Source organism: Hemitrygon akajei, chromosome 17, assembly GCF_048418815.1.
Source record: "Hemitrygon akajei chromosome 17, sHemAka1.3, whole genome shotgun sequence".
Taxonomy (NCBI): Eukaryota; Metazoa; Chordata; class Chondrichthyes; order Myliobatiformes; family Dasyatidae; genus Hemitrygon; species Hemitrygon akajei.
The window spans coordinates 35,443,363-35,458,085 of record NC_133140.1 but is presented as its reverse complement, the minus strand read 5'-3'; the positions used below and the strand labels follow the sequence as shown (position 1 = coordinate 35,458,085).

Below are 14,723 nucleotides of genomic sequence, written 5' to 3'. Positions count from 1 at the left end.
ATAAAGCCATTCATCTGAGTCCTCTCTGCCATTTGATAATGGCTGATTCTCCTCTCAACCCCATTTTCCCGTCTTCTCTCCATAACCTTTTTACGTTCTTATCAAGAACCTATGTGTATTTAATATTTGTTATTTGGGTAGTCTTGTATATATTTACATATACATGCACATAACTGGTTGATTAAATATCCTTTTAGTTTAAATAAAGGTTTAAATGTAAAAATGTTAATTGCAAGCATTATATAGGCACCTCACTTAAAGTAAGCTCGAACTAGACCAGTATTCCCAGACTCGCATATTTTCTTTTGAACTAATTTAATGTTTCGGAGTTACTAAACAGCAGCTTCAACCTCCGCTTCCTCCTTACCCCTGTTAAAGGGATGCCCTTCTATTTGTAGGTTGTGCCCGTGAGATAGGTCTTTACTAATTACCATCCTAGAACTTTGATGGCTTGTCACCACATTCACTACGTGCACAGAAAGGCCAGTTAAGATAACATGAACATTATACAATCTCTTTAAAAGTCAATTTTCTTTGTTAACATTTTTCTTCAGTACATGGTGTGATGTTTTATATCAAATTATAGAGAATTTTGAAGAGATCAGGTTGGTCAAAGAGAGGGTCTTAAATAAGAAGGGAGAGGAGGAGTGGCAGACCTTAGAAGAACGAACTCGAGTGCAGGGTTTTGTTGACTGACAATCACTTCCCATTAAATAGAAAAATGCCAGGGTACTCGAGAGAGCAGAAGTGGAGGAATACATTATAAAAGATGAACTTGTTTGCCAAGCAGATGCTAACTTATGAACATAATGTTATGTTTTGTAACTTAAGAACATTAAATTAATTCAAAGGAAAAGAGCTGAGATGCAAGGTTTAGTTTATGTTTACATTAAGTGAGCCATGTGTTAATCATGTGGTAGTGTAAGGACACATGTAATTAATACATTTATACATACAACCCATAATGAATTATTCAAATGACCAAGAATGCCTCATCTCCCCATACACGCACACAATTACTCAAATACTTTTGAAATAAATACACAACACTCCGCTCCACTTAGCTCCAAGCCCCAACTCAATAGAGAATGCATCTCAACTATATACACAATACACTATATAATACAACTGCTATCTACAGACTAAATTTTAAACTGCCCCATTCAGGCCTAGGGATTTAATCACTGAGGAGGCTTTCTTACTCTGGTGGGATAACAACTTTCCTGACAGGGGGATCACTCTGCTTGGCAGGTGAGACTTGTGGCTGAGAAACAATCTCAAGTTCTGGGGTTTCCTCTGTGGAGGTTGCAGGAGTTGACGGAGACTGCTGGATGTGGTTATGGCAGCTCTGGCCACCTTTCTTTAAAAAATTCACTCCGCTCTCCTCAACTGAACGATGTGTTGCCAAATGATATCAGACATCATTTCCACTGCAGGAGAGTCCAATTCTGTCCTTTATCTTTGAGTACCCACTTCTGATCACATCTGCAATCCCTTGCTAAGAATTCTTGTCCACAAGTAAAACATCGAACCTCCGGTTGAGAAACCTTCACTTTGTGTCGGCTACTGAGATTGCGTTTGAGGAGATCCAAGTCCTGGCACAAGGGACGACCCAGGAACAGTACAGCTGGTGAGCTGTTGGTTGTGGTGTGTGCTGGTAAAAATGGTAGAACTGGAGTTTCTGCTACACATGTCCGCATTTTGGGTAGCCATGTAGATCTGAGGCAAAATGGGGTCTTTTCAGGCTTGTCTTTGGATCATCCCTGCTGCAATAGGGACTTTCATTTGTGAAAGGGAGAATTAATCAAGAGGAGTGTATTTTTTTGTCAATTTTTCTAGATTTCCTTTAGCAAAGGTAAATGGGATAATCCGTCAGCATTTCCATAACCGGTCATCCTCGAATTCAATCTTGTGATTGTGTCCTCCAAGAAACAGCCCATCTCTGCATTTGTGCTGTTGCTGTTAATGGAACTCCTTCTATGGATTGAAAATGGACACTAGCAGTTGATGACCTTAGCTCATCTTAGAAAGGATGTGCTGAAACTGGAGAGGGTTCAAAGGAGGCTCACAAGAATGATTCAGGATTGGATGGAATGTCATACTAAGCGTGTTTGATGGCTCTGGGCCTGGATTCACTAGAATTAAGAATGACAGGTGACCCAGTTGAAACTTATCGAATGGTGAAAGACCTTGATAGAGTGGGTGTGGAGAGGATGGTTCATATTGTGGGAAAGCCTGAGACCAGAGAACAGCCTCAGAATAGACAGGTGTCCTTTTAGAATGGAGACAAGGAGGAATTTCTTCAGCCAGAGGGTGGTGAATCTGGGGAATTCTTTGCCACAGGCAGCTGTGGAGGCCAAGGCTCTATGTATATTTAAGGCAGAGGTTGATTAGTCAGAGCATAAAAGGATATGGGAAGAAGGCAGGAGATTGAGGTCAAGAGGAAAATTGGATCAGCCATGACAAAATGTTGAGCAGTCTCGATGGGTCAAATGGCTCAATTCTGCTCCTTTATCTTATGGTCTTATGGTCAGTAACAGGGGTAAACTCTTTCATAAGTACCGGTTAAAATGCTTTACACCCCAAACCAGACTCAAGGCTTCTCTGTCAAACTGTGCATGAGTTTTCTCTGCAGCAGTAAGGGAGTCAGTGCAGCTCAGGTTCTGTCGGCTATGTAAGTCCAGGGAAGACGATCTCCGACCCTGCCAAATGGATGAGATTGAGATGCGAGTCCACCCCGAAACCCCCGTTCGTGTGGATGCTGCGTGGTTTGTTCCCCGTTACAAATCAGTACCATGAAATAACAGCCAGTACACTGCATACAATTAAATTTAGCTTTATAATTCTTATTTTGACTACAGGGTTAGTGAAGAAAAAGCAAAAAGGCCCATTTTAATGAAACAGTCTAACGTGCACAAGTTGGCGCTCACGGTTCCCCCTTCACCGATCCTCCTTCGATCTCCCCGGCCTTCGTCAAATCATGGCTCCACTCCGGTATCTTCTCTCTCCATCTTCCACCGAACAAAAGACCCAGATCACCCTGGTGTCAGAAACACCCTCCCGTCATTGGACAGCTCACGTTCTAAAGCACCCGTTACCTCTCAACATAACCCAAGCACTGCTGCTATAGAAAGACCATTACCTTAGCAGTGAAACCCTTCCCAAAGGCTATGCGGAATTCACTCCCGTCACTCATAACATGTGACGTGACCACACCAATACCACAAGGTGAGGGATCACATAATGTACGAGTACGGTGTCTGATGTATCCATTTCCTTTACCTTTGGGAAAGCCACCTCACACTCTTTTGCCCATCACAATTTCTTCCTGCTCTGCAGTAACAAGTTCAAGGGGGCAGGAATAGGTTTGGCAGGAACCTGTTACAGTAATTGACAAATCTTAAAAAGACCACAACTGTGACACATCCTTTGGCCTTGGGGTATCCACTACTGCTCAAATTTTTTCAGCACACTTGTGTAATCCTTGTTTCAATAGTGTAACCATAGCAAGGGATGTTTGGTTTATAAAAAAAATTACACTTCTCACATTGTGTTCTGAGCCCATAATCTTCTGATCTTTTTAACACTGTCTTGATATTTTGGAGACGTTCCTTGTCATCCATACCAGTAACAAATGATGACAACACTGAATGCCTGGACGGGCATGCAACACCTGAGCCATAGCTTTCTGCCAAAGTGCAGGTGCAGATGCCACACCTAAAAAGCCTATTATAGCGATAAAGCCCTTCGTGTGTGTTCATGGGAGAAACACTTTGGTCTCTTCTTCCATCTCCAGCTGTAGGTAGGCCTCATCCAAGTACACATTGCTGGAGTTTTCCTCCAGAAATGTTTGCAAAGATATCCTCTATCCTGGGCAGAGGGTATTGATATAGTTTCAGCGCTGGTGATCTTAAAATCACTGATCCTGGCAGCCCCATTCTTCCTGGCTACTGACACCACAGGTATTGCCCGAATGCTCCACTCAACCTTTGAAACAATTGCATCAGCCTCCATGTGATCCAGCTCACTGGATACTTTAATCACAGTTTGCATAAGGAACCGGATGGGCCCTGTAAAATTTGAGCACAGCATTTTCATTTAACATTATTTTACCCTTCATATGTCTGAGTTTTCCAACGCCATCCTCATCCCTACTGTTATGTCTTGCAATGTCAAAGTATTAAGAGAAAGTAAGGAGATGAGCACCTTAGTTTGTGTTTACTTTAAGCGAGGTGTGCACTAGTCATGTGATAGGGTGATGATCATGCAATTCACACATTTATGCATATAAACCATCATGAATTTAAACAGAAAGCTTAAAAACACTCAAATATTAAATACTCACAGGACAAGCCCAGCAACAAGTTCCCTTCTGCATCGGAGCAAGATTGTTTAAATGGATTCATAAATTTGGGGCAGTGTATGGAAATCAGCCGCTCTTGACCAACATTGTTGATAGCTACCAAAACGTCACAGTTGCAATATTTTTGGTTGCATTAGAGGTTAGGTTGGCACGTTACTTCTGCAAGGAGGCTGATGGGTTTTCAGTTCTACTCACCGGACAGCTATGGAATGGTATTCCAAGTCATGATGGCTACCAGGAACTCATTTTATGGAATGCTGGATCATAAATACATACTGATATATTGTTTTGGTGTTGTTTTTGGCTCACTCCTAGAGTTGGAAATGGCTGAATTCAATTTCTGCTTCTTTTGAAAAGAATGAAGTCACCCAAAGATAAATTCAGCAAAGTGTCATGATTGTAAACTCAAATGTACAACAGCTGTTTAAATTTCATCAAGTTTTGCAAGGAAACATTCTGAATCAGCAGATTAGAAAAAAAGGCATCAAAACTTGCAGCCATTATATTCACATTGCTCTCCCTTCCAGCAGAACAAGGCAGACACCAAACACATTACCAACTCTGATGAGATGTCATCAGGTAACCCTCTCCACAAATATTGCCTGCCACTAACTGCATTCTTTGTTTTCGTTCCATTTTCACCTTCCCCCATCAAAAGCAGCTTATCTAAATACTTGAGAGATGGAACAAAATGGTGAAGGTGAAGGACAAAAGGAAAACGAAAATCCAAGAATTCTGATTCCATCCGGAGAAAGTAAGCTGGAAAAAAGTGACAGTGGTGGCCAAAAGTCAAGCAGCTGACAATAGATGTGGGAGAAGCGAAACTTTTTAGGAGATGCAAAGCACAAGAGATTCTGTAGGCGCTGGTAATCCAGAGCACGCACAATGCTGGAGGAGCTCAAATCAGGGAACATCTATCCAGTCCTGACGAAGCATCTCAGCCCAAAACATTGACTGTTTATTCCCTTTTTAAAAAATAAAACTAGGCTGAGTTGCTAGCTCAAACCTCAAGCCAGCACAGATGGAAAGCATGCAGCTCACACAAAATGCTAGAGGAACTCAGCAGGCCAGGCAGCACCTATGGAAAAGAGTACAGTCGACACTTCAGCCTGCTGAGTTCCTCCAGCATTTTGTGTGCGTTGCGTGGATTTCCGGCATCTGCAGACTTTCTCATGTTCATGACAGATGGAAAGCGTGCAATGAGCCGACCAGATTCGAACTCAACCCCATTCGCCTCAAAGACAGGCACTTTCGCCACTACACCTCAAGCCAGCTTCACAGCCATCATCGACCATGGAAGAAATATCGTGCCGGAAGCATTATTGGCTGTGTAGGGCAGTGATGGCCAAGGAGACAGGAGCAGTTGCTTTTTCCTTACTGGATTAAATTTAAATTAAGTCTTCTCATGAAAGTGGTCTATAGAATTTAGTTCCCATGAGCAGTGGGCCTGTAGGTTGGGGACTACAGCATTTTCTCTTTTGATGTTGTACACACAATGTGACTACTGGTAATCTCCACTTCCAGCATCCAAAGAAAGCTGGAACAACAGTACTCCTACATGCGAATATTTTTTTTTTAAATTTCTTGCTCATTGTGGCCTCCTTGAGAAACTGCCAATTTTCTGTCCATTAGTGCAAAATTATGGGGCAGCTTTGTACTACGTATTCCTGCCCATTTGGAGCTCGACTGAGATTACACAACTTTGTTTCAGTAAACGGCCCAGACAGCTGTTGAGAAGGACCAGCGACACTACATAGGACTGCACTTTAAATATTTCAGGAATGAAAGAAGATTCTCCCAACCAGTCGCACACATTGCGGTTGTGTAGAAATTCTGCCAACTTGTTTTTTGTAGTGTAAATTACATTTCCAAATGCTTGTTACATTATATAGAAATGGATCTGCTCAGCTTCAAAGACAGTCGAGTCTATATTTTATTTGCCTCAATTAAGCTCAGCGGTTCAACCCTCCAAAGCACTTTAAAAAAAAACCTTTTAAAAACACTTTAAAGTACTTAATTTATTAGAATAAAGAAATATCAATTGCATTGTAGTTTGCCAAAATTCTCAGCCTGAAATTAAGCTCGTGTTACATTAATACATTATATTAAAAGGAAAAAAATGTTATTTCTATATGAAATTCATCTCCACAAAATGTAGTTTTAATTTTTTATATATATATATATATATATATACATGAAAAATTGAAATGTTGCAAGGTTTCCAAATCAACATCTTTCATAAATCAGAATTTTAGTAACATTGAAATAAAAGTTCCACTGACTTTGGTGTGACGTCTAGGACTTGAAGTGCTAAATGTTTCTTTTGTACTGATGCTTGCTGACCTGAAGTGTCTTCAGATTCTTTTTCTTATTCTGAGAAAACCTGGAAAGCTTTCCACACCACTAGGAACACACTCTCACTATGAAGTGTGTGCCAGTGACCCGGTTTCAATTCCCGCTGCTGCCTGTAAGGAGGTTGTATGTTCTCTCATGAGCACGTGGGTTTCCTCTGGGTGCTCTGGTTTCCTCCCAGATCCCAAAGGGGTGCAGGCTAGTAGGGTAATTAGGTGTAATTGGACTGCACGCTCTCATTGGGCCAAAAGGGCCTGTTACTGCACCGTATCTCTAATGATAAATGTAGAGAAGTCAGAAGTTTATAAAGGTGGGAAGCACGGAAATACTTAAATATTTGCATTTACTTTACTCATTCCACAGTTGTACAAAAACTGCATTAATTCACAAACACAGACAACGGCATTTCCTTTCATAATGGCATGAACTACTAATTTAGAAATGTAATTGTTTAAAATGAACACAAGGAGTGGGGGTGGCTGGCCACACACACAGACACAATTTTTAAATGGATTTGGTCAAGAGAAAATTTCAGATATCACTCTTGTTGGAATTACCAGCTGCATTTTTGTCCAGCTATTGACAAATGCACTTGCAGAAATAGTCTCTCCCCCTACCATTGGCGTGCTAGGTTCTAGTGCAGGAATCTGCCAGCTCAATCAATACTGGGAACACCACACACAAAATGCTGGAGGAACTCAGCAGGCATCTATCAGGTAGCATCTATGGGGAAGAGTAAACAGTCAACGTTTTGAGCAGAGACCCCCCATCAGGGCTGGAGAAAAAGATCAGAAGTTAGAGCAAGTAGGTGGGTGAGGGGGAGGAACAAGGTGACAGATGAAACTGGGGAGGGGTGGAGTAAAGAGCTGGGAAGCTGATAGGTGGAAAAGATAAAGGGCTGGAGAAGGGGGGAATCTGATAGGAGAGGGCAGAAGACCATGGAAGAAAGTGAAGGAGGTGTACCAGAGGGTGGTGATGAGGTAAGGAGATGAGGTGGAGGGGGGGTGAAAAACAGGAATGGGGCTACGTGGGGGGGGGGGGGCGGGGAGGAGAGAATTACTGAAAGTTCAAGAAATCAATGTTCATGTCATCAGGTTGGAGGCTACCCAGATAGAATACAAGGTGTGGCTCCTCCAACCCGAGTGTGGCCCCATGGTAACAGCAGAGACAGCCATGGACTGACATGGGAATGGAAGTAGAATTGAAATGGGTGCCCTCTGGGAGCTTTACACAAAGCTTTACACCAGAGGTGACAAATCTTCCCAGCAATCACCTTCCTTCATCAGTTAATATTTATGAATAGGGTTAAATTTTCGATGTTGCTTTTTGTAGAATACTTTTTCCCCCTATCAATTCCATTTATTTCCTTGTACCTACTGTGAATGTCTGCCAAAACTGAATCTCAGGGTAGTATACGATGACCTGTATGTACTTTAATAAACTTATTTTGAACTTTGAGAATCATTGCTATTGAAAGCAGTATTGTGATATTGAGTGTTCTAATAGGTTAAATGTCCTTTGCTTGTATTTTGATCTAACATTAGACTACTAACATTAATCAAATCACATTAACAGCCCATGACCACACACACACACACCACTTTTCATTGTAACTGGAACTCGACATCATAGAGCTGATGTAGAGAAGGTGGGCTTCAATAACGTCATGGTTATTTAATTCTTCATGTTATATTATTTTTTATATATACATATAGAATAAATCTTTATGCCAAAGGTATTTCTATCCTTCTAATGTTGTACTGAATAGCTCCATCAAATATCCATTCTCATGCCAATGGACAGTAGGCATTCCATAAATCCAGTTGCTAACATGTTGAACCAAATCAGAACGGACCTTTAAAATGCCAGTTGAAAATAGATCATGTCAACTCTTCCCACATCATAGTTTCAAGCAGAATCAGATAGTTCTCAACCTTTGACCTCCGATTCCAAGAAAGAAAATGTCAGTGTCATAGAACAGTACAGATACCGGCTCTTTGGCTGATCACAGTGCAAACTAAAAAGTCTGGCAAGATTTGAAAGGTTTTGATGCAGTAATTAGCAGACTGGATGATGGTGAGCAAGTGGAGGTGACATTCAGTACAATGCTGCATGCAATACTCGGGCTTATTTGCAGTTCTGTCAACAGAGGCCATTTGGCCCATTAAGTTCTGCTGACTCTAGGCATGTCCCATTCTTATATTTCTAGTAATCTGCTCTCTCCCACATCCTTCAACTCTCCAGTCTGATTCTAATACTATCCAATTACACCCAGGAACACTTAGCAGCATTTTAAACCGACCAACCGGCATGACTTTGGGAGACAGGAGGAAAGTGAAGCACAAGAGGAACCCCACAGGAAAGTGTGCAAATCCACAAAGACAGAGTCAGAGCCAGAATCAGCCTGGGTGGTTGAAACCGAGCCAGCAGCACTAACTGCTGCCCAACCTTGTGTGTCCTGTGTACAGTTACTGAGAGCAACATGCCAGCATGGGTAAAGGACTCATTAACTGGCAGAATACCAAGAGGCTGACAAAGTGCAAATAGATGCAAGGCAGTGATCAGTGGTGAGGGTTCATTTACTTATGATCTGTATTAATGATTTGGACAACGAGGCTGGACATACTGAGATCAATGAGAGGTCATTAAATTGCGCCTACTGAGTATTTCCAACATCTTCTATGAATGGCCCCCATTGTGACTGCAGCAAGGTCACGGGTGTATTAGGCTAAAGCTCTGGTTAGAGATGTGGAGTACTGTTCCTGGACACCCCAAACTGGGTGCATTTACTTTCAATGCAATAAGGACACCAGCTGAAATAGGTAAAGGACAAAAAGGTTTCATTACAAGGATGGCCTTCATGGACAAAGGTTGGATTTCATTGAATAAAAGAAAATTAAAGTGAGCCAACTGACAATTAAGATTTTGCTGCATTTCCTGGGTGGTGAAATCCAGAATGAAATTTGATGCAGGCCAATCAGAAGTTATATCAGGAAGCATTTCCCACCCCCATACAATGGGGATTAGAAATCCAGAACGTGCCATTCGAGATACCTAACAATGAAAGATAGGTTAAAGAATGTCATTAAACAGCAGAGGGTGCTAAAAAGATTTGAGGATGTTACTAGGACTGACGGACTTGGTTATGAAGTGAGGCTGGATAGGGTAGGAGCTGGTATTCACCCTGCTGGAGTGTGGAGGCTGAGAAGAATCCTTACAGATTTGTAAAATCATGTGGGACATTGATAGGGCGAATAGGCGAAGAGTTTTTCTTACCAGGGTGGGGGGGGCATCCAAAACTAGAGAGCATAGATTGAAAGAGGGGAATTTTTTTCAAAGGAATCCAAGAGGCAATCACTCTTGCAGCCCCTTTTCCTCCTCCAATTGAGGGTGGCAAGTACATAGAAAGGTGCCAGAAAAATAGAGGAATAGTTACATGGATAAGAAAGATTTTGCAGGGGTTCCCAGCCTGTGGTCCACAGGTCCCTTGCTTAATGGTATTGGTCCGTGGCATGAAAGAGATTGGGAACACCTGGTTTAGAGGGATATGGGCCAAACAGAGGCAAGAGGAGGGGCAGCTCAGTTTGGCATCTTGGTTGGCACAGACAAGTTGGCCTGACGGCCTGTTTCCCTGCTATCTAGCTATGACTAAATGAATGCTTTACTGCCAAACAACAGAACATTGTGGAGGTACAGATTTGTGTTGATTTGGAACTAACTCAAAGGGCCAGAAGAGCCTTCTCACACCTCACATGAGACTCCATTTTGTGGCGGAGCTTATAACTAGTGCTGGTTCCAAGTACAGAAATTTTGCCAAAGTCTAATATTTTGTTTAAATACTAGTGGGAAAGAATGGATGAAAAATCCCTTTTCCATCCAGAAACTACCACTTAAGCTCAGCCCTCACTGAGTGAATAGTGTTGATCTGTGAAACAATAAATTGGAGCTGGAATATTAGGAAACACCAACACAAAGTTGCAATAGGAAAGTGGACAATTCAGTATTGTTGGCCCCCAGTGAGCTGGCAGATAAATGCCAATTTCCCCTGGTGGCATTAATGGAAGAGGGGTCAGTGAAAACAGTCATATCTTATACTGAAAGATGGGTGGGAGCCAATATTTATCTCCCTCTGTTCAGGGAAACAACAACAATTTCATTCATTTCAATATGAAATATTCAAATTTCAAAGCTACACAACTCAACTTGACAAGTTTTAAAGTTTCTTTGAAATGGTAACCACAATGTCTCCACTGCAGACTAGAAACAGACTGATTTTATTTGGTGCAGTTCTGGTTAGTCTGCAAAGTAAATTTCTATAAATTTGCAGTACCATCACCCTCCACCAGAAGGTTTACCTTCAGCTGCATAAGCAAGCACTAGGCTTCCACACGTTCTCCCTACACAGTCTAATTAATCTCTGTTACAGAAATCCGCACATTCTTTAATCAGCAGCATAGCATTAGCACTGTGGGCATGCTACATTGGTGCTGGAATGTGTGGAGACACTTGCGGCCCCAGCTCATCCTTAGGCGTTGGTTGCTAGTGCAAATGACACATTTCATTGTGCGTTAACCTGTGCTAATTAAATCAGAATCTGAGCCAAAGCATTCTAAATGCCAGCTTGATCATTCTTCTTTCAACTTGGTGTTAACTTGTACTTAATTCATCCCTTGCGAGGAAACTTGGAATATCTCATTTTATTAACAGGTGCCACGTACAAATAGATTATTCCTTCATACACAGTTCCAAACATTCCAAATGTCAACACATTTTATTCAGTGTTGGATTAATGCTTGGTTGGACATCTAGGAGCATTCCAGACTCTCTACATTGAACAGCTAGAGTGATCCAATTGAGGTGTTTATGATGATTAAATTGTGATTATAAGGGAAATTAATGGCAAGCCAATTGGAAATGATATCAGGAAGCATTTCTCAAACCATGCAATAAACATAGATATCTGGAACACTAGGCAGTCAACAATAAAGATCAAGTTCTATGAACTTATCACAACAAAATGATAGAACTTTGGGAATGAGCTCTTAATTGGATCGGGTTCAAGGACCTGAATAGGCTTCTCACTGATTCTGACTGCAGAAATTTTGCTCAACTTTCAGTAATATTTGTTCATTGAAACAAAACATGGCAAATACATGGTTGAAGGATGAAAAAAAGTAAAAATAACCTTTTACTCTACAGAAATGCCTTTCAAGTTCAGCTTTTACACAGTGCTTGGTCTTCATCCATGGAATATCCAATAAACTAAAGCTGGAATATTAAAAGGAATATAAACATACAGATTCCAATGAAGAACATGGTTCCGTGCGGGTGGCCCTTATGGACCTGGTAGATCATTGCCAATTCCTCCTGCTGGTATTGATGGGAATGAATGGATCAGGAGGCTGTGAAAGTGGACAGTGATGTCTAGTCCAGTCTAGTGCTGAAAAGATGAGTGGGTGTTAGGATCTGCTTTCCCACTGATTAGGGCAAACTCATCATCCATTTCACTCAATTCTTTGCAAAATATTCAAATTGCAAAGGCACTCAGCACAAACTAAACTGCATTCACTATTTCATTACAGTTTCTGTTGAAGCAGCAAATCACAATCTCTCCCACTGCTTACCAGAACAGAGACCAAGATTTACTTTAATGCAGTTGAGATCAAATCTGCAAAGTGAGTTATGTTTTAAAAGCAGCAAATAAACACTCGAGCTGTTTTTGTTTCACAAAGAAAATCTGAAATTGTTTTAAACATAGTATGAAGCAGTGTCTGGGTGAGATTACTGTGAGAGTTCCAACACACTGTGTTTGCAAGATATTCTTGCTTTCTACAACTTAGCATATAGCATTCTGAGAGCTGTTCCAAACATAGTTCATTTGTTGTCACTATGGGGCAAAGGCACAGAACTATTTTACACGCAAGACATTTTATTATTCCAGAGCCCCAGGTGTCTGACACAAACTCAAAGTGGTAAAACCATCCATTCTCAGCTTGAATTCACATTCCGTTGCTCACAGCCCATTACTTTCACTGTTTTAAATAATTGTTTTAGAAACCCTATTTCAGACTGCATTTATATATATAAAAAAATCCATCAAGGACAAAGAAAATCTGAAATCACTACATTTGTTCAGTTTGTAGTAGCAGGTCAGAGCCTGAAGACACACATTCTAGTTTTAGGCCACCAGATTTCTGAAGTTCAATGAACCAACCCAAGAACACCTCCTCCCTATTTTTGTTTATATACTACTTGTTTCTAATATACACATCTCTTATTATAATGTATAGATTTAATCTCTTGCACTACCACAAAACAAGTTTCACAACATGCCAGTGATAACCTGATTCTGGGGCTTACCTGTAATGAATACAGCTTTCCCTTGCACAGGTAATTTAGGCGAGGACAGTGCTTGAATGACAAGGAAACATGCAGCAGTGAAGATCAGAATTCCTGAAAAGCCCGCCAGAAAAATGCAACAGATCCTTTCCAGGACGACGAGGAGTATCGCGTAAATGACCAGGCGATGAGTCAGTTGTATTTCAGCCATGACCAGTCTCAGAAAAGCAATAGTGCCTACTACGCTGATGACACACGCATAAGCTAAGGAGGATGCGGGATAACCCTCCATTGGCTCTGGTAGAGGAACACTTACAGCTGGTCCAAGAGCCGGCTGAGTCAGACACGGTATTTATATACGATTCGAAAAGCGCGAGTAGTCACAAAGGGAGGAGGGATTATGAAAATTTGCACGAGATTAAATAGTTGCAGTTTCTTTTAATTCGCCAGTTTGGTAATCAAGTTCACTATATAAAAAAAAGGAACCTGAGTTTGACTGTTCAGCTGGGAGCCCTTGTTAAGCGCTGCGAGCCGGCAAGTCACCAGTACGTTTGGGACACTGATTTCGAGTTTCTGTGAAAGACAATTTAAAGGAAGATTAGGCTGCTTTTTCACGTTGGACCGACAGTAAGAACTTGCACTTTGATCTGGAGGGGTACACCGAGCCCTCGCAGCCCGGGAAAGCCAGGACTTCTTACATTTTGAGTGTGTGCACTCGGGACACGCACCGTGGCATTTCGCCGCAAACCATAGAAGGTGCTTCAGTTTCTACTCGGTCGAGGAGCGGTTGTAAACCGGGTCACTACTAATGAGCAAGCCCGCGTTTGAGGAAAATGGCAAAAAAGGTGGTTAATTCGACTTTTTGTACCATAATCAGCCGCAGTACTTCAAGTCCTGAAGTCCCGCTGCTTCAATGTTTAAACTGAGCCCTTTGTGCATCGTTTATGGATTAAAATATAAACTACCTCAGACTGACGATACAAATACCGATTAGCAAGAAGTCCTTTTACAATGAAAACCCACATCCCGGATCCCATTGCTTTCACGTTTGACTGCTTTTCTCCGTGCGACCCTGCATGTTTAAAACATCACGGAGCTCAAGATCAGAGAAGTCGCCAGCACTTTAATCAAACTGATTGAGACCATCTGCTGCCGCCTCCTACCACCTTCCTCCCAGCTCTCTCCCGCTTTCTCTCGTACTACTGCCAAGTTCAGATCTGGTGCAGTTAACTTTCGGCGGGCCCATTATAGCAACAGCTAAAACTCCAGCCCAGTTTCCATTCTTATTGGAATCCATCAGCCGGAGGGTTGGTCATTCTACTACAACCGAGGCTGAATTTAGTCATCCCCCAATCCCCCCCACCACCACCGGTAGTATCTACAGGAAGCACCCCTTCAAAGAGCCCCACCACTCAGGCCGTGCCATTTTTTGGCTGCTACCACAGGGCAGGATGTATAGAAACGTGGGCACAGACATTCAAGATCAGCTCCTTCCCTTCAATCATTCGGTTTTGGAACCAGCGAGCAAAACCTCATCGCTACAGTGAAGCCACACTATGAATACTTTGGCCCTCATCTTGTAAAACTTGTGCATTCACAGATTTATTAAATATTCTGACAAGTTGATTAAATATGCTTAATTTCTGTTTTTCTTGGGAATGCTGTCTGT

At 41.8% G+C, this 14,723-nt stretch overlaps 1 protein-coding gene across 2 annotated transcripts in view; it reads right to left on the bottom strand.

Moving 5' to 3' along the window:
* The window catches only part of hsd11b2 (hydroxysteroid (11-beta) dehydrogenase 2), a 56,991-nt gene extending 43,201 nt beyond the window's left edge, over positions 1-13,790 (bottom strand). For both annotated transcript variants that reach the window (XM_073069886.1, XM_073069887.1), the window contains exon 1: positions 13,076-13,790. In XM_073069886.1, coding sequence (XP_072925987.1) covers positions 13,076-13,346 — 271 coding nt within the window. In that variant the 5' untranslated portion in view covers positions 13,347-13,790. The remainder of the gene's footprint in view (positions 1-13,075) is intronic.
* Positions 13,791-14,723: the final 933 nt, after the last annotated feature.